Here is a 13895-nt window from a genome sequence, read left to right as displayed (position 1 = left end):
TCCAGGAAATCATTGAATTCCCCATCCTGAAGCTAAACGGCCGGACCATGGAGATTGAGTCTACCTTTCACATGTATGTCCAGCCCGTAGTCCATCCACAGCTTACTCCCTTCTGCACAGAGGTAAGGGCCCTGCAGGTGGGCAGCAAGGGTGCTAGACAGGAGCTTTTGGATCATTGGTGTCTGTACAGGCCACTTAGGGAAAGCTTAGGTTTTATCAGTGGTGAAGGCAAATCCACATTGGACCCAGCAGTTGGCTTTTTACAAAGTCTGCCACTCTACCTGGGCTACTCTGGTCATTGGAAACCCAAGAAGAGCAGTGGCACAGTTTGTTCCACTAACTTCTCTAACATTTTTCCTTCCTTTAATCCCTATGCTTCCTAGTGACTGGACATTTGGAGCCTAGGAGCAGGACGGTGCTTCTGGGGCTCAGGTTTTTTTCAGTTCCATTTCCCTTAGGGCCTGTTGGCAAGAGGTGAAGATTTTAGCCTTTTGGAAGGAGAGATTTTTAGGTTTTCTTCGCTTTCTGGTGATGTTTCTCTGTTCTTGAGCAAGGTGGCCCTGTGTGAAGCATTGGTTGAGTTTGTGGGAAGCATACCCTGTCACTTAGGAAAGAGAAGGGTAGTCTATCTGGGCCATGAGCACAGCCTGGCCAAGCTGAAATAGCCTTATCCTAGGCTGGTACTGTCCTTGGCCACCTTGTCAGTAGGTTAGTTTTGGCCCTATTTTACAGACTAAAACTGGGACTAACTAAGGTGATACTCGCTGGAGGCTCGAAGGAGCCACTGGCAGAGAGGAGGCACCCCTAAGTGTTCTGACTCTCAAGACTGTATGAGGGCCTTTCATGGCTGCTTTCCCTGTGATGAGTCATGTCATGCTCTCTGTGGTGCCCGCAGACTGTGATGAAACACAAGAATGGACAGGAATACACGGTGACAGAGGTGATGAGAGAACAGGAGTGTTTCTGGAATCTTTTAAGAATTTGGGGCTGGGATACATTAGAGACTTTAGGCCTTCATTTAGAGACCTACTTTCTACATATGAATGAAACTGGAGAAAAGAAGTTCTTGAGTAATCCCAAACAATCACTTTGGTGTGGAGGAGGCTGGCGTAGGGCCTGCCTGTCACTGGTGGGAGGCTCTGAGGCTGACTTAGCCCAGATATGGGATCCTAAGGGTTGCTCCTGGGCGTGGTGCCAGTGTTTGCCACCTGATCCAGGCGGGCCTTTTGTTGCAGGCATTCATCTGCCAAGGTGTCTTGCAAGCCTTTTGGTGTTCCAACTAATAATATTGAAGTTCTGGCTCCCTTCGGGGTCTACTAGTTTTCCCCCCTTTCCTCTGGGAATTACCTGTACCACCAGGGGGTTTTAATCTGTGCTTTTTGCCCCTTTTGAAAAAAATCACCATTTTAATAATGATGAAAATTCCCTTCTGGGAAGAGAAGGGGGAAGACTTTCCTTAAACTAGCCATTTATCTGAGCCCTCCACTAGTCTGAAGTGTCCTCTGTCCTCTTCTTCCTCTCTGTGTGTAACCTTCCCTTGGGGGATCCAGCTCCATCTAGGTCGTCTTGCATAGACAGGCAGGCCCAAATTATGGCAAGGTTGCTACCTGTTTAGGGATGGAGCATAATGCTGCTAGAGAGCCTAGCGTGGGCAGGCATGATGCTTGGTAGTACTGGGAAAAGGGATCTTTTTTAGAGCAGGGCTGCTGCTGCTTTTTTCCCCAGGGCAGTGGGAGGGGGTGGGGGGGGGGGGAGGAAAGCTTATGGGACTATGATAGTGTTGGGGAATCCTTATTATGAAAGTTAAGATGCAGCCGTGCTGTAGGCACCGAGTCTTCATTTTGTCTCAGGCTTCTAGAGGTTAAAACTCACCCTGATCTGGTCCCTGCCTTTTCTTCCAGCCTCGTATCTCCTTGCTTCTCTCCCCCTCACTTCCCTCAGAATCCACTTCTACATGTGATGGTCCTTCTACCTGGATGATGCTCCCCCTTTACTCCCCTAGCCCCTGCCTGTCCCCTAGGACTCTGTTCAGGGTCATCTTCTCTAGGAAGTCTTCCCTAAGCCCCAGGCTAAGTTGTACTGACCCCAACATAAAACTGATCATATACATTATACTGTAATTATCTGTCTCCCTACTAGAATGTGAGTTCCTTGAGGGCAGAAACTAGATCTGCTCCATCTCTGTCCTATCATTAGAGCCTGGTACCAAGCATACACTTAATACATGTTCCTTAACTGAATGAATATCATTAAGGAATTTTTCAGCTACACTTTGCTTCCCCTAGAGTAATTGTACTGTTGACTTGCTCTTTTGAGTAAATAAAGTCTTGGGAAAACCTCGAATCTAATTATTACCCTGTCTCCATACCAGATGGAACTGCTATGCAGAGAAAGGCATGGACATAGAATGGGGGCCATTGTCCTTAGACCTCATTCAACCTGGCAGTAGCTGCCTTTGGGGTAGGGGTGGAGGTTATTCCAACTAGAAAGAACTTTTCATTAGTAAGTATGTGGAACAACCTCAAAGCTCCTAATTTTGCCTAAGTAGCTCCTTTGGTTGGAGTTTCTCTCATGCTCAAGAAGTTCCAGAGAACTCTGGCCTGCTTGTCTGTGTACACACACACATGAGTACACACACGAGCACATGCTTATGGTGGGGGTGTTGAAGAGGCTCAGTGCTGGCAGCAGGAAGAGGGATTCTGCTTTGGGTGAGTCTGTAGCCCACGTATAGACACTCCTACTGCTCTGTGTAATGAACATGTTATTGGCCCCCTTAAGGTCCTTAGTTCTAGTGGAGTCCAGTCTGTCTGAAACCATGGTTCTGACAGATAGGCTGGGATGTGTTTCATTCCTTCCCAAGCCCTTTCCCTACCGCCTATAGAACCTGCTCCAGCTCATTGGATCTCTGTCTTCAGCAGCTACACTACCCACAGTCCCTGACCATGTGCAGTCTTTTTTTGTTGTTGTTGTTGGGGTGGGGCGGGGGGAGACCAGAAAAAAATACCCATTTTGTATGCCAGTAAAGGGCTTTGTCTTGCACCTGTACTTATAAAGGGTGAGATTTATTGGTCTCTTTGTCTAAGGAGAAAGAGTGGGTCTGATTATCAGATTGCACACCAGAGACAAGTGCTTATGTAATCAACAAACTGTCTTGGTGTCAGAATACGATTGTGTTGGAGATAAACTGTGAAAGGAGAAAGCGCTGGATGCTGACATGCTATTGGCACCGAGTATCCCGGGCTGCTTCCTGGAGTTGCTAGTGTTTATGATGAAGCCCGCTTGTCCCTGGACAAAGCCCTTGTGTGGGTAGGGGATCTCAGTAACCAGCCATGTTATCAGCCAGGGTCAAAAGCCCTTCGCCTTGTGGTTTCCGAGTCTGGAGAAGCGGGAGTTAATCTGTAATCCCTCAGTGAAAGGAGCCACAGAGCATACATTAATTCTTCCTCTCACCTCTCCTGCTTTAAGTGGTTAAGGTCTCTGAGCTCTGTTTAGCCTGTGAGCCCTGGTTCTCAGCTTAATAATACTTGGCTTTGCTCTAGTACCTTTCATTGTGAGGATGTGAAAGCTTTTTACAAATATATATTAACCCAATGGGAATGAGCTTAAACCACAGCATGAAAGATTTAAGTTGTGCTTAAGGTAGAACTTCCTCGTATTTATTTTATTAAATTGTCTCTCTTCCTCACAGCTTCTGGTATAATTCTTACAGGTGTATTGCAGGTTATCAAGTATAGGGACAAACCTTCTTAATTTTACCCCCTTTTCACCCAGTGCCTTGGCAGAGCCAATAAGAGGTAGTCCATCCATGGAGGGATTAATGCAACAGCATGAGGCCTACCCCTGGAAGGCTGCCTCTAGTTGAACCAATAGCTCAAGCCCCTGTGTCTTTAGGGGTTGAGTTCAAGTCCTTTAGGAATCCAGCTGTTAGTCATGTCTTGCTGGACCACAAGTGGTATGGGAAGCATGAGGAGAGAGGGAGGGAACTCAGCTCACTTGTCTTCTCCCAAGCTGATGATTCTAGGATTTCCGACCATTGGGAAGGAGTTTCAGAAAGCCCCAGGATCCCAGAGCCCCATCCCCCACACCCAGGGTGGGAGAGTCTATAGTGAGAACTCCTACAAAGCAGCACCCCTGATTTTCCTTTTGGTATAGTGATTTTCTCTTCCATATCAGTGATTTTCCTCAGAGCAGGTACTTCTGGGATACACAGATGCTGACCTAAGTTCCATCTCCGAGGAGAGAGGCTGCTTGGCAAGGGTGCCATTGGTTTCCTGTGTGTCTGGAAGCCCTTTCGTGTTCAGCTCATCTGAGTTGACCCTTGGTGGGAGCCAAGAGGAGTAGTCTTACCCTTGCCCCAGGAACTCAGACCAGATGTGATACTGGCATACAAGAAGTACAAGTGGCTGTGGGCCATCTTTTCCAGGGTAGTTCTGACCCTAAGCCCCAGCTCCAAGCTTGGTAATGTGGCTCAGCTCTGGAAGAAATAAGCAGGCGAGAAGCTGGGCCAGAAGGGCAGTGGAAGGTACATGGGTGATAGTCATTCATCCGAACATAGGACCTAATGAGTTGCCAACAAGTCTACTCTGGACTCCGGCCCTTGCATGCCCACGACAAAACACAGGGCAACTGCCTGCTCAGTGTGTGGCTCTGGAAGGTGTACAGGCTCTGGGTGCTAGCTGGGCTGGGCACAGGAGACGGCTGCCAAGAACACAGATTCCATGAGGGTTTTCATGTTTTTCTTCACTGCTGGATCCCTAGTTCCTGGAATGGGACTCAGCACATTATAGGCTCCCTGTGAATTGACTGTTGACTAAATAAAAGGAGTCTTAGCACTTCAAGATTAAAGCTGCTGACCCAGGGCTCATCCCCTTCCCCACTCCCCACCCCCAGCCCTCAGTGAACTGTCTTTTCCTCTCTTTGGCTCAGGCCCTCCCTCTGCTGGGCAGTTCTTTGGTCTCCCAAGCAAGGAAAGGGTGCGGAGGTGCCAGCCGGGTGGGCATGCTGTGGGTTAAAGCCTTGCGAAACAACAGTGTAGTTAATCTTTCTAATTTATTTTCCTTTTAGACCATGGGAAGTCTGTAGGCAGCAGCTGTTACCCAATTAAAATACAGATTAATATAAAAACAGTTTCTGGAATATAAAATAGAGTGGCTGTGTCCTTACACTTCCTTAAAATACCACCTAATAATGACTTGATGAACTACAGAAACCCACCTAGAGGAACTCAGCGTTCTTAAAATGAAAATTTCTTCCCTAAAAGGTGTGTATTACCATTCCATGTAAGTCACTATGAGAAAATAACCTTCCCTCTTAGAGCCTGTGGTTTCTGTGAGTTGGGTATTTGGTATTCATTAGATGTAATTATAGTTTAATTGGAGTTTAATCCACCCCCCCCCCCAACACTTAAAAAAAAATAGAAGTTTCCAAGTAAGCTTTCAATGCTACCCTCTCAGGAAGTAGCCAGGGGCACGGTGGGCATGGTGATTTCCAGCTGGGCCAGGTCTGTGGATGTGGATCTCCTGCCTCAGATCCTGGAGGCTGTCTATCCTGGTCTGTGCTTGAGGGATATTTTCACTTCAGATCAAAGCAACAAGCTCATTTCAACCTAGGCCTGACCTGGGTGGAGCATAGGTCTGGAATCAGAAATTCTGTAGACCAGGTTTATACTTTAGGCATTTTTGCCTGAGTTTCCTCATTGGTTAAAGGTACCTGTTTCCTGCTTGGCTAGCTGGTGTTGAGGGTCCAAGTATGCAGGGTGAAAGGTGGAGTCCCCTGGCCTTTCACTGATGTTAGAGGGGGAAATACTGGACCTCGAGGCCCAGAGAAAGGAGTGGATTTGAGATCAAGTGTGCCCGTCCTATGTGATTATTCCCCAAGTTCAACAGGAGCTTCTGTGAAGCTTGGAGGTGAATTTACTTTAGATTGTAATTTGCGGGGAATTATTGAGCCTATTGAATAGACACATAAAATCTTTTATCTTTTTCTTTTTTGGCAAATGAAAGCTGAAACAGGTATGAGATGTAGCTTATGTATCCCCATCTTAGGATAGGATATTGTCGGGAAGTTAACGGTATCTCCTGGGACTTTATTCCCAAGGCTTCTGTCAGGTTCTCAGCCTAACACAGTACAGGTCAGAATCCTTTACTGTAGAAGGAGAAAAAGAGAAAGGAAAGGATCCAGTCCAGCTTTGAGTTTTCCACCCATTGGCTCTTTCTTTTTCCTTTCAGCTTACTGGGATTATTCAAGCCATGGTGGATGGTCAGCCAAGCCTGCAGCAAGTACTTGAGGTAGGTTAAATGACCTTTAATTCCTGACCTGTGACCCTTTCCTGCTTCCTTTCTCTCCCTCCCCTCCTGAGATTGTAGCGTGTAATTTGACTATGATTATGGCTTGATTAGAATAACATTTGCTGTCACATCAGTGACATGCTGTTGAGAGTATTGAACCATTGATCTGTCATCTCCAGCTGTTCCCGTCAGGGTTACTGACAAGATGTCCGAGTGCTGCCAGGAGGCTGGTGGAGGGCCCCCTCCCCTTCCTGTGCTGGCCAGCTCAGGGCAGCTTGCGCTGGGCAGGTTGGGGAGTAAGGGAGCTGAGCTGTGGCAATGTGGGACTGGCCCCGGGGACTGGAGGTGTTTTTGTTTAGCTTCAGTGTTGGCTTCTTGTGGCATGTGAGCACTTCATTAACTCACCCAGAACTCCCCATCGGTGGCTTTTGTTTGCTGTCAGCTCCTGCAGGAGGTGCGGCTGGGCCCGCTTGCCCCACTGCAGCTTGCCGCAGGATGCATTGTGCCTGTCAGGGGTGCAGAGGCTACACTGGGTAATGATTCCTAATCAGAATAATTACAACAATTGCCTATGTGAGGGAAATCAAATTAAAGGCTTTAGAACCCTTGGCAGAGACCACACTTCTAGGATGTTCTCCTCGGGGAACTGGAAAAGGTTACAACGCTGTGTCTTGTGCTCCAGCCTGAGGGAATGAAGAAGGGCAGTGCGGGGCTTAGCCTGTCTCCTAGCCCCCCTCTGCCTGGGGGTTTTCAAGAGAGAGAAGGTTCCCCTCCCACTCGCTTCTCTCTGGGGGGAGGGGACAAGAGAGAAAGCTATCCCACTGAGGAGAAAAATGCAGACTGAATTTCTTGGGGCTCCTCAGGATAGAGCCAGGGTTACAGAGACAGGTTTAGGCGCACCCAGTGGCACCCGATGGCAGAGCATTCCCCCTGCCTCTGAGAGTGTGCAAGCCCAGGCTCTGTAACCAGTCAGGCTCTGGGCAGGGTCATGGTCAAGAAACCTGCAGTAGATTCGGGGAAGATAAGCTCTGAAGTCTCCTAACCCCATTGACCCTGTTTTTCTTGATAGAAGATTCACTCCTCAGCATGGATTGATCCCTATAAGACCAGACTCAAGGAGAAAGAGGGGACCCGTCCTTACCTATATCCCAACCAGCATCCTCAGCTAGGGCCCGGCTCCTGAGAGAGGCCATAGGCAGCTTGTCCCTGGGATGTCTTGGGACGTCTTAGGAGGAAGATTCTTGTTCTGGGCTAGCACCAAACCAGGGCTATTGGGGTTTTGAGGTGTTTTTTCCCAGTGGTGCCAGTTGAGGGGGAGATGTGGGTTTCAGGAGGCATCCTCCCAGTGACCTTAGAGAGGGGTGCTCAGAGGATTCTGAGTCTCACCCAGGAAGCTCTTTCTGCTACTGCAGCATACTTTGTGGGGAAGAGGGGAAATTTCTGGCATCAGCCTGAATAAGGGAGTCTCTAGCAAGACAAAAAGATCAGACCAGGCTCTGCTTCGTCCCATTAGCCCTGAGTTGGTTATAGAGCTAAAGAGCTAACTTTTTGTCCTAACCAAGGTCCTGAGCAGGTGACCAGGTAGATGTTTGCCTGACTTGTTTGTTCTTTCTTTCTTTCTTTGTTTTGTTTTTTTTTTTTTGGTCTTTTTCTTTTTTCCCTCTTTAACTTAGCTCATTAGGCCTGGACATCCCCTCCTAACACCCTTGTCCAGCCTGGAACCATTAGAGCCAGCAGGAGAAAGAGGGTACAGGAGTGAATGATGGTCATTCTCTCACCCCAAAGCAAGGTCACTGGATAGACTTTATAGGCTCCTGAAAACCCATGTATCCATCCATCCACCCATCCATAATCTACCCCTCCATCCACCCATCTATACATCTGACTCATTTGTTCTAAGTAGGCTGAGGCCGGGCTCCTCTAGACCTTCAGTATCTGAGAATGGGCTGGTCCAGTTGATTTGGGTTGTCTTGGTGGTTCCTCTAACCCTTTATCCATTCAAATGGAGAGGGAAGGAAAAGGACAGGCCTGATTTCAAATGTGATAACACTTCCTGAACAGGCTTATAGTAGGTGCTCACCAGATATCTGCTGCATGAGTGAATGGCCTAAGCCCTAAGCTTCTGAGGAAGTACCAGTGAGTATTAGGTGCTTCTCGTGGTAAAGGCCTGGTCTTGTGTTGCCTCCTGACAGTTCTGTCCTATTCTGCTATCTTCAAGGACCACTATGTAGGTTCTGGGACACTGGGAGCCCTTATACATGGGGCACTTACTTAGAGATTTAAGACTGGTGAGCCGAAGTGTTAGGTGACGTAGAGAACTCCAGGTTTGCCTTAACTTCGTTTTAAGTAAAATCTGCCTTATTTTCTTTAGCTGACCCTGGGGAAAGTATGCGTGCGTGCGTGCGTGTGTGTGTGTGTGTGTGTGTGTGTGTGTGTGTGTGTCTGTCCGTCTGTCTGTCTCTCTAAGCAAGTGATTAGGCCAAAGAAGCTGGCGAGACAAACTTTTAGCAGTGGAGGGTCCAGAATTTAGCTACCGGGGAGACCCTCATACTGAGGAGGATTCTCTGGTACAATGGCTGTGAAGAGGGCCTGCATTGGGGAACAGCTCTGATGTTCCAGGAGGCTGGACTGCCACAGCCATGGAACTAGATTAGAAACTTGGCCCCACTCAAGGACCACTTCAACATAGGCTAGGTTTCTAGGATATCTGGGATGTTCAGGGAGCTGGCTTACACCTGCCAGAAGTAGTCTTACTTCAAGATGTCCATGGACTCTCCATTATCCACTGGGCATACAAGGCCCTTCACAGTCTGGCCTAACCAAGTACCCCAGCCTCAAATCATGCCCCCACCCCTCTATACACTGTGGACTTTGGTCAACGTTACTCTTTTCTCATATTTTAATCAGTCTGCAAATATCTATTGAGAAGACACTGTGCTGCATTAGCGATTATGACTGTGAAGAAGACAGATTAAATTAGAGCCCCTGCCTTCATTGTGCTCATAGTCGGTGGGTAAGGCAGGCATTAAGTAGATAACTGCTTCTCAAATACAAAAAGTGATTGGGCCTATGCCTCTGCCTGTAGTGTCCTTTCCTGTGTTCCACCCTGTCAAGTATAGACTCTACTGTCAAACAGACCCAACTGTCAAGCCCCTAATTCAGTTATCTTTATGAAACCTTTACAACTCCTTTCCCTGTAAATGGTAGAGCTAGCCACTTCCTCCACTTGGTCCCATAGCAGTCTGGTCACTTCTCCGTTGCTTGCATCTATTATACTGTATTATGATGATCTGCCTCTCTCCCCTTCTCAGCCTACTGTGTGGTAGGCACTTAAATACATTATTATATTTAATTCTTAAAACAACCATGTAAGGTTAGTCATCCTACCTCATTTTATAGATGAAGTAAACTGAAGTTCAAAGGGGTTAAATGACTTTTAAATGACTTCCCATCAGTGACACAGCCAGGGTATGGAAGAGCCAAGGTTAGAACCCAGATGTGTCTGACTTTCAATCCTGCGTTTCTAACTACTATGCGATATAGCCTTTAAAAATAATCCTCTTGAGTGAGTGGTGTGATCTGATGCACTCCTGCCCCATGCCTGGATCATTTGAAAAATAGCGATGCTGTATGAATTCTTCATGGTAATTCTCTCATATACTGATTTTAGTATTTATATTTCCAGTGTGAGTACAAATAATAAAACCCATCAAAGGGATGAAGGGAAAGATAGACTTAGAGTATGTTTAGGAGCAGTTTCTTTCCCTGTCTAGGAATCAAGCTCAGCCTTCAAAAAAATCTGCCAAATTTTAATCTTCAACCAGGAGAGGAAGGATATAAATCAGGGGCCAATTATGAGCTTGTAGTGCCTAGAGCAGGCAGTGCTATCCCAAGTCTTGAATGGGGCTCCCACCCAGCAAAGGGGTTCTTCTGCTAGACTCATAGTGGGAATTAACTTCACTTTCATTTGAGGAATAACTAAATTCATAAGTTTCGTTATTAAACATTTGGTGGGAGGGTGAAATGAATAAGCGAGTGAATGAACCTGTAGATTGGAATTCCTGCTAGGGACCTCCTTTCAGCCAGTTCTCATGGGTCAGTACAGCCTGTGTCTGTGCTAGGCTCTGCCTTTGTTTGAAGACCAAAGGTATTTGGACTGTCCTTATCCTGTCTGGGGCAGGCTGCCAGGTAATGGGGTGTGAAGGGGCTCCTTTCCCCCAACACGAGCTTGTAGAATCTTCCTGCAAGTGCCTTCATAGTTCTGAGCCAAGGCTGAGAGCCCAGAGTGGAGCTGTGGCTGGATAAGATTACAATTTTCTCCTGCTCTGATTACAAGCAGCTTATCTGCGTTTCACTGTTGTGGCTCTTCACAGACTCAGGGAAAAAAAAGGAAAATCTCATCTGTTCTTGTTGTGTACTTTTCAGAGGGTCGATGAGTGGATGGCGAAGGAAGGCCTCTTAGATCCAAACGTCAAGTCAATTTTTGTCACCTGTGGAGATTGGGACTTAAAAGTCATGTGAGTATGATAAGGGCTACTTTTCTGGCAGGGCTTGGAAAACATGTTTGAAAGTCCAAGCCTACAGGGCGGCTGGGTCAGAGAGTCCCTGTATCTTTGGGGCTGAAAAGAGGGTTGGGAACCCTGCCTTCTGGCTCTGGAGCAGGGAGTGGACAGGTTAAGGACCCTGTTGAGACTTCTTGTTGTTGGGGCATTCCTGCCTTTTCCAGGACTCACTGCTCAGGACAGCCCTTCAGTTTCAGGGCTACATGTCATTGCCCTGGAAGGAAGGAGTTAAAAGAGGGTCTTTATTTTTTAACCAAATATATAGTGTTTATTATGCTAAAGGCTTTAGAAATAGCAACTTATTTTATAACCGTAGGTACTCTTATTATGTCTGTTTTACAGATGAGTAAATTAGGGCACAGAGAGGTTAAGTAACTTGCCCAAGAACACACAGAGCCAGGATTCAAATCCAGGCAACTTGGCTCCAGGGTTCTTTCTCTTAACCATTATACTGTGCTATCTTCTTGCCTGGGATAAAAGGCCCTGATGATCCAACTGAGAGCCTAGTGGTAAGATGAAAGAGGGCTGCTTCTAAGAAGCTTCCCAAGTCGCCAGCCTCTTCTTTCCTTCTTTGTCCTCATTGCTTTTTCTTCTTTGTCTCCTGATCCTGCCCCGGTTATGGAAGACATAACTGGTTCCGTTGCTGGGTTGACACTTCTGCATCTTGTCTATCCTCATGGATACCTGGCTTCAGACAGCCCCTAGGGGGTGGAGGTGGTGGGGGCACTGTTTGCTGAGGATTGATGGAATCGATACCTCTGTGTTCTTTGTGACTGAAGACGGCAGTAAGCATTGTGTGTGTGTGTGTGTGTGTGTGTGTGTGTGTGTGTGCGCGCGCATGCGCACGCACCCGCGCGCGCACACACATGCTTGCTTTTGAACATTGGGTGGCATGTTGGTTGGGGGTGGGGAGTAGTGGTTCTGGAGTGACATTTCCTACCCAATCAGTCATTATCTTCTCACTAAGGGTCCTTTTTATGCCTTTCGGATGCTGGGCATGGAGGTGAAATTATGCATCTAGCTTGGTCTCAAGTCTGCAATTGGATACCAACTCTAGGTGAGACAGGAAGAATAAGCCCAGCTCACATAAATACCCACATCTCATCTCCCCACTCCCTGGGTCATGTACACATACTGGTTGCACACCTCTGGATTTGCACACATAGCTCCAGAGGATCTCTCTGCTCCCAGATGACACTCATTTGTCAGGGAAAGCATACAGGCCGGGCAGATGTGAATCAGGAGGGTTCCAGGAAGAAGGTGAGGAGGAAGAAGACTGTTGTCCTTGTTCATGGTGTCCTGGGCAGCTCTGAGCACTCGAAACAGAGAAGGGGCCTATGTGGAGCTCTGCAGCGTAGAAGCTGTTTGAGTTGGGGCAGGATGCAGGCTGATACTCAGAGTTCTGGGGCTCATGTGGCCCAGTCAGGAGGTGCAGTTTTTCCAGGCAGCCTCCCAGGACTCATTTTCCCAGTGGTTTTCTCTGTTTGGTGCGTTCATGTCCCAGACACCCATATTTTGGAATCTCCTGTGTTAACTGTGACTGGCATGTACGTATATATGTAAATGAAAGCTTTCCTATGCATGATGTTGGGGACTATCTGGCTGGGTCTCCTAAGCATGGAGTCTGGCCAATTCTGGCCTGTGGTACCAGTTCAGCACTTGGTGTGGTGAGCCTTGGTAGGTTTTAGTGACTTGGGAAGCCCTCTTGAATATTCACAAGTAATGATGTGATGTAATCAAGAGGAGAGATTGGGTCGTGGAATCCAAGCATATATGAAAGGAAACCAAATTTTAATGAGCACATATGATATCTCATTCATTCCTAACTATCGTCTCTGATAGGAAGTAGTATCTCCCTTTTATAGGAAAAAAAAAACAAACACAAAACTGAGGACCAAATTGGTAAAGGCATATAGCTAGACAGAATTGAATTCTAAGACCACGTAGCTTCCCAAAAAAAGCGGGGGAGGGGCGGGCAGACTCCGGATACTGGTTTGGGTTTGGATTGGAAAAGCCAGTGAGATTCTGAAAGAGCATGCAGGAAGAATCAGATGCCAGGTGGCAGGGGGTTGTGAGGAGGAGAGCTTCGTGGCCGCCTTTTAGAAGTAAGACTCTGCATAACTGCTGGGAAGGCTCTTAATTAAATGTGTAACAAAATAAAAACAGCCAGAGAGGAAACCTAAGTAGTGCTGCGTGACAGTGCACAGCTTATCAGTGTTCCTACAACCTCTCATCAGGTGGCTCTCGTCAGAGCCGTCACCTTTTTATGTGCCTGGTAAAGGCTGCTGATGAGCCTGACAAGGTTGGTGGTAAACTGACGCCCACAACTTGTTAGTGTGTGACTTCTTATTTTGACATCCATTTTCAGATTTAACTAAGTCTATGGAATTCAGAAAATATTTTCATTCCACACCCTAGTTTCCCAGAGCCATGGCTCCTCATTGCTGTCTTCCCCCTCTCTCCCAAACCCCGCGCTCCCCCCAACCAGCTTCATATCACTTTCGCTGGAAAGGGCCTGATTAGTGAGGCACTGAGAAATGGGAACTGAAGTGGCAGCAGAAATCCCACTGGAGAAAAGAAATCTGCTCCCATCCTGACAGAATCATTCTGTGTCCATCTTTTGTCAAAGCTGGATGAGTTGATACTCTGGCTTTACATGGGCTTCGATGCTGTAGTCACAGATCTTGCTTAGGTAGGTTTTAATTTAGTAAGTGTGAGTTTAATTCTCTTTCTAAACTCTTAAGGTATGACGCTTAGTCAGTTTGCCTTCCCTGCCTCACCTACCTTTGCTTTGCTTTTCTAGATGTTTCTTGAAGTCTCTCAGAGGGTTTAGTATTCTTTCACCAATTTTCTCTCTTCTCTGCTTACCCAGGCAGTAATGTCTCTGTAAAGGAGTTTCATGTTTGGCATGGAAGGGGGTAGGCTGGTGCAAAATGAGGTGTGAGACTTGCACAGGTGCTACTCTTGAAGAACTCAGATTTTAGCCTATAGCTTGAAGATACGGATTCACCACCTAAACAGCAAAGTGGCTAAGAAGCTAGGCCAG

The 13895-nt window shown here is 47.1% G+C and overlaps 1 protein-coding gene across 10 annotated transcripts in view; it reads left to right on the top strand.

Moving 5' to 3' along the window:
• Positions 1–13895, top strand: part of ERI3 (ERI1 exoribonuclease family member 3) — a 121433-nt gene that overhangs the window by 30513 nt on the left and 77025 nt on the right. For all 10 annotated transcript variants that reach the window (XM_036232978.1, XM_016123493.2, XM_016123491.2 and 7 more), the window contains 3 exons: positions 6–122; positions 6228–6287; positions 10713–10804. In XM_036232978.1, coding sequence (XP_036088871.1) covers positions 6–122; positions 6228–6287; positions 10713–10804 — 269 coding nt within the window. The remainder of the gene's footprint in view (positions 1–5; positions 123–6227; positions 6288–10712; positions 10805–13895) is intronic.

Source organism: Rousettus aegyptiacus, unplaced genomic scaffold, assembly GCF_014176215.1.
Source record: "Rousettus aegyptiacus isolate mRouAeg1 unplaced genomic scaffold, mRouAeg1.p scaffold_m13_p_1, whole genome shotgun sequence".
Taxonomy (NCBI): Eukaryota; Metazoa; Chordata; class Mammalia; order Chiroptera; family Pteropodidae; genus Rousettus; species Rousettus aegyptiacus.
Note: the sequence above shows the minus strand (reverse complement) of the source record. Positions and strands in the feature narration are given on the sequence as shown.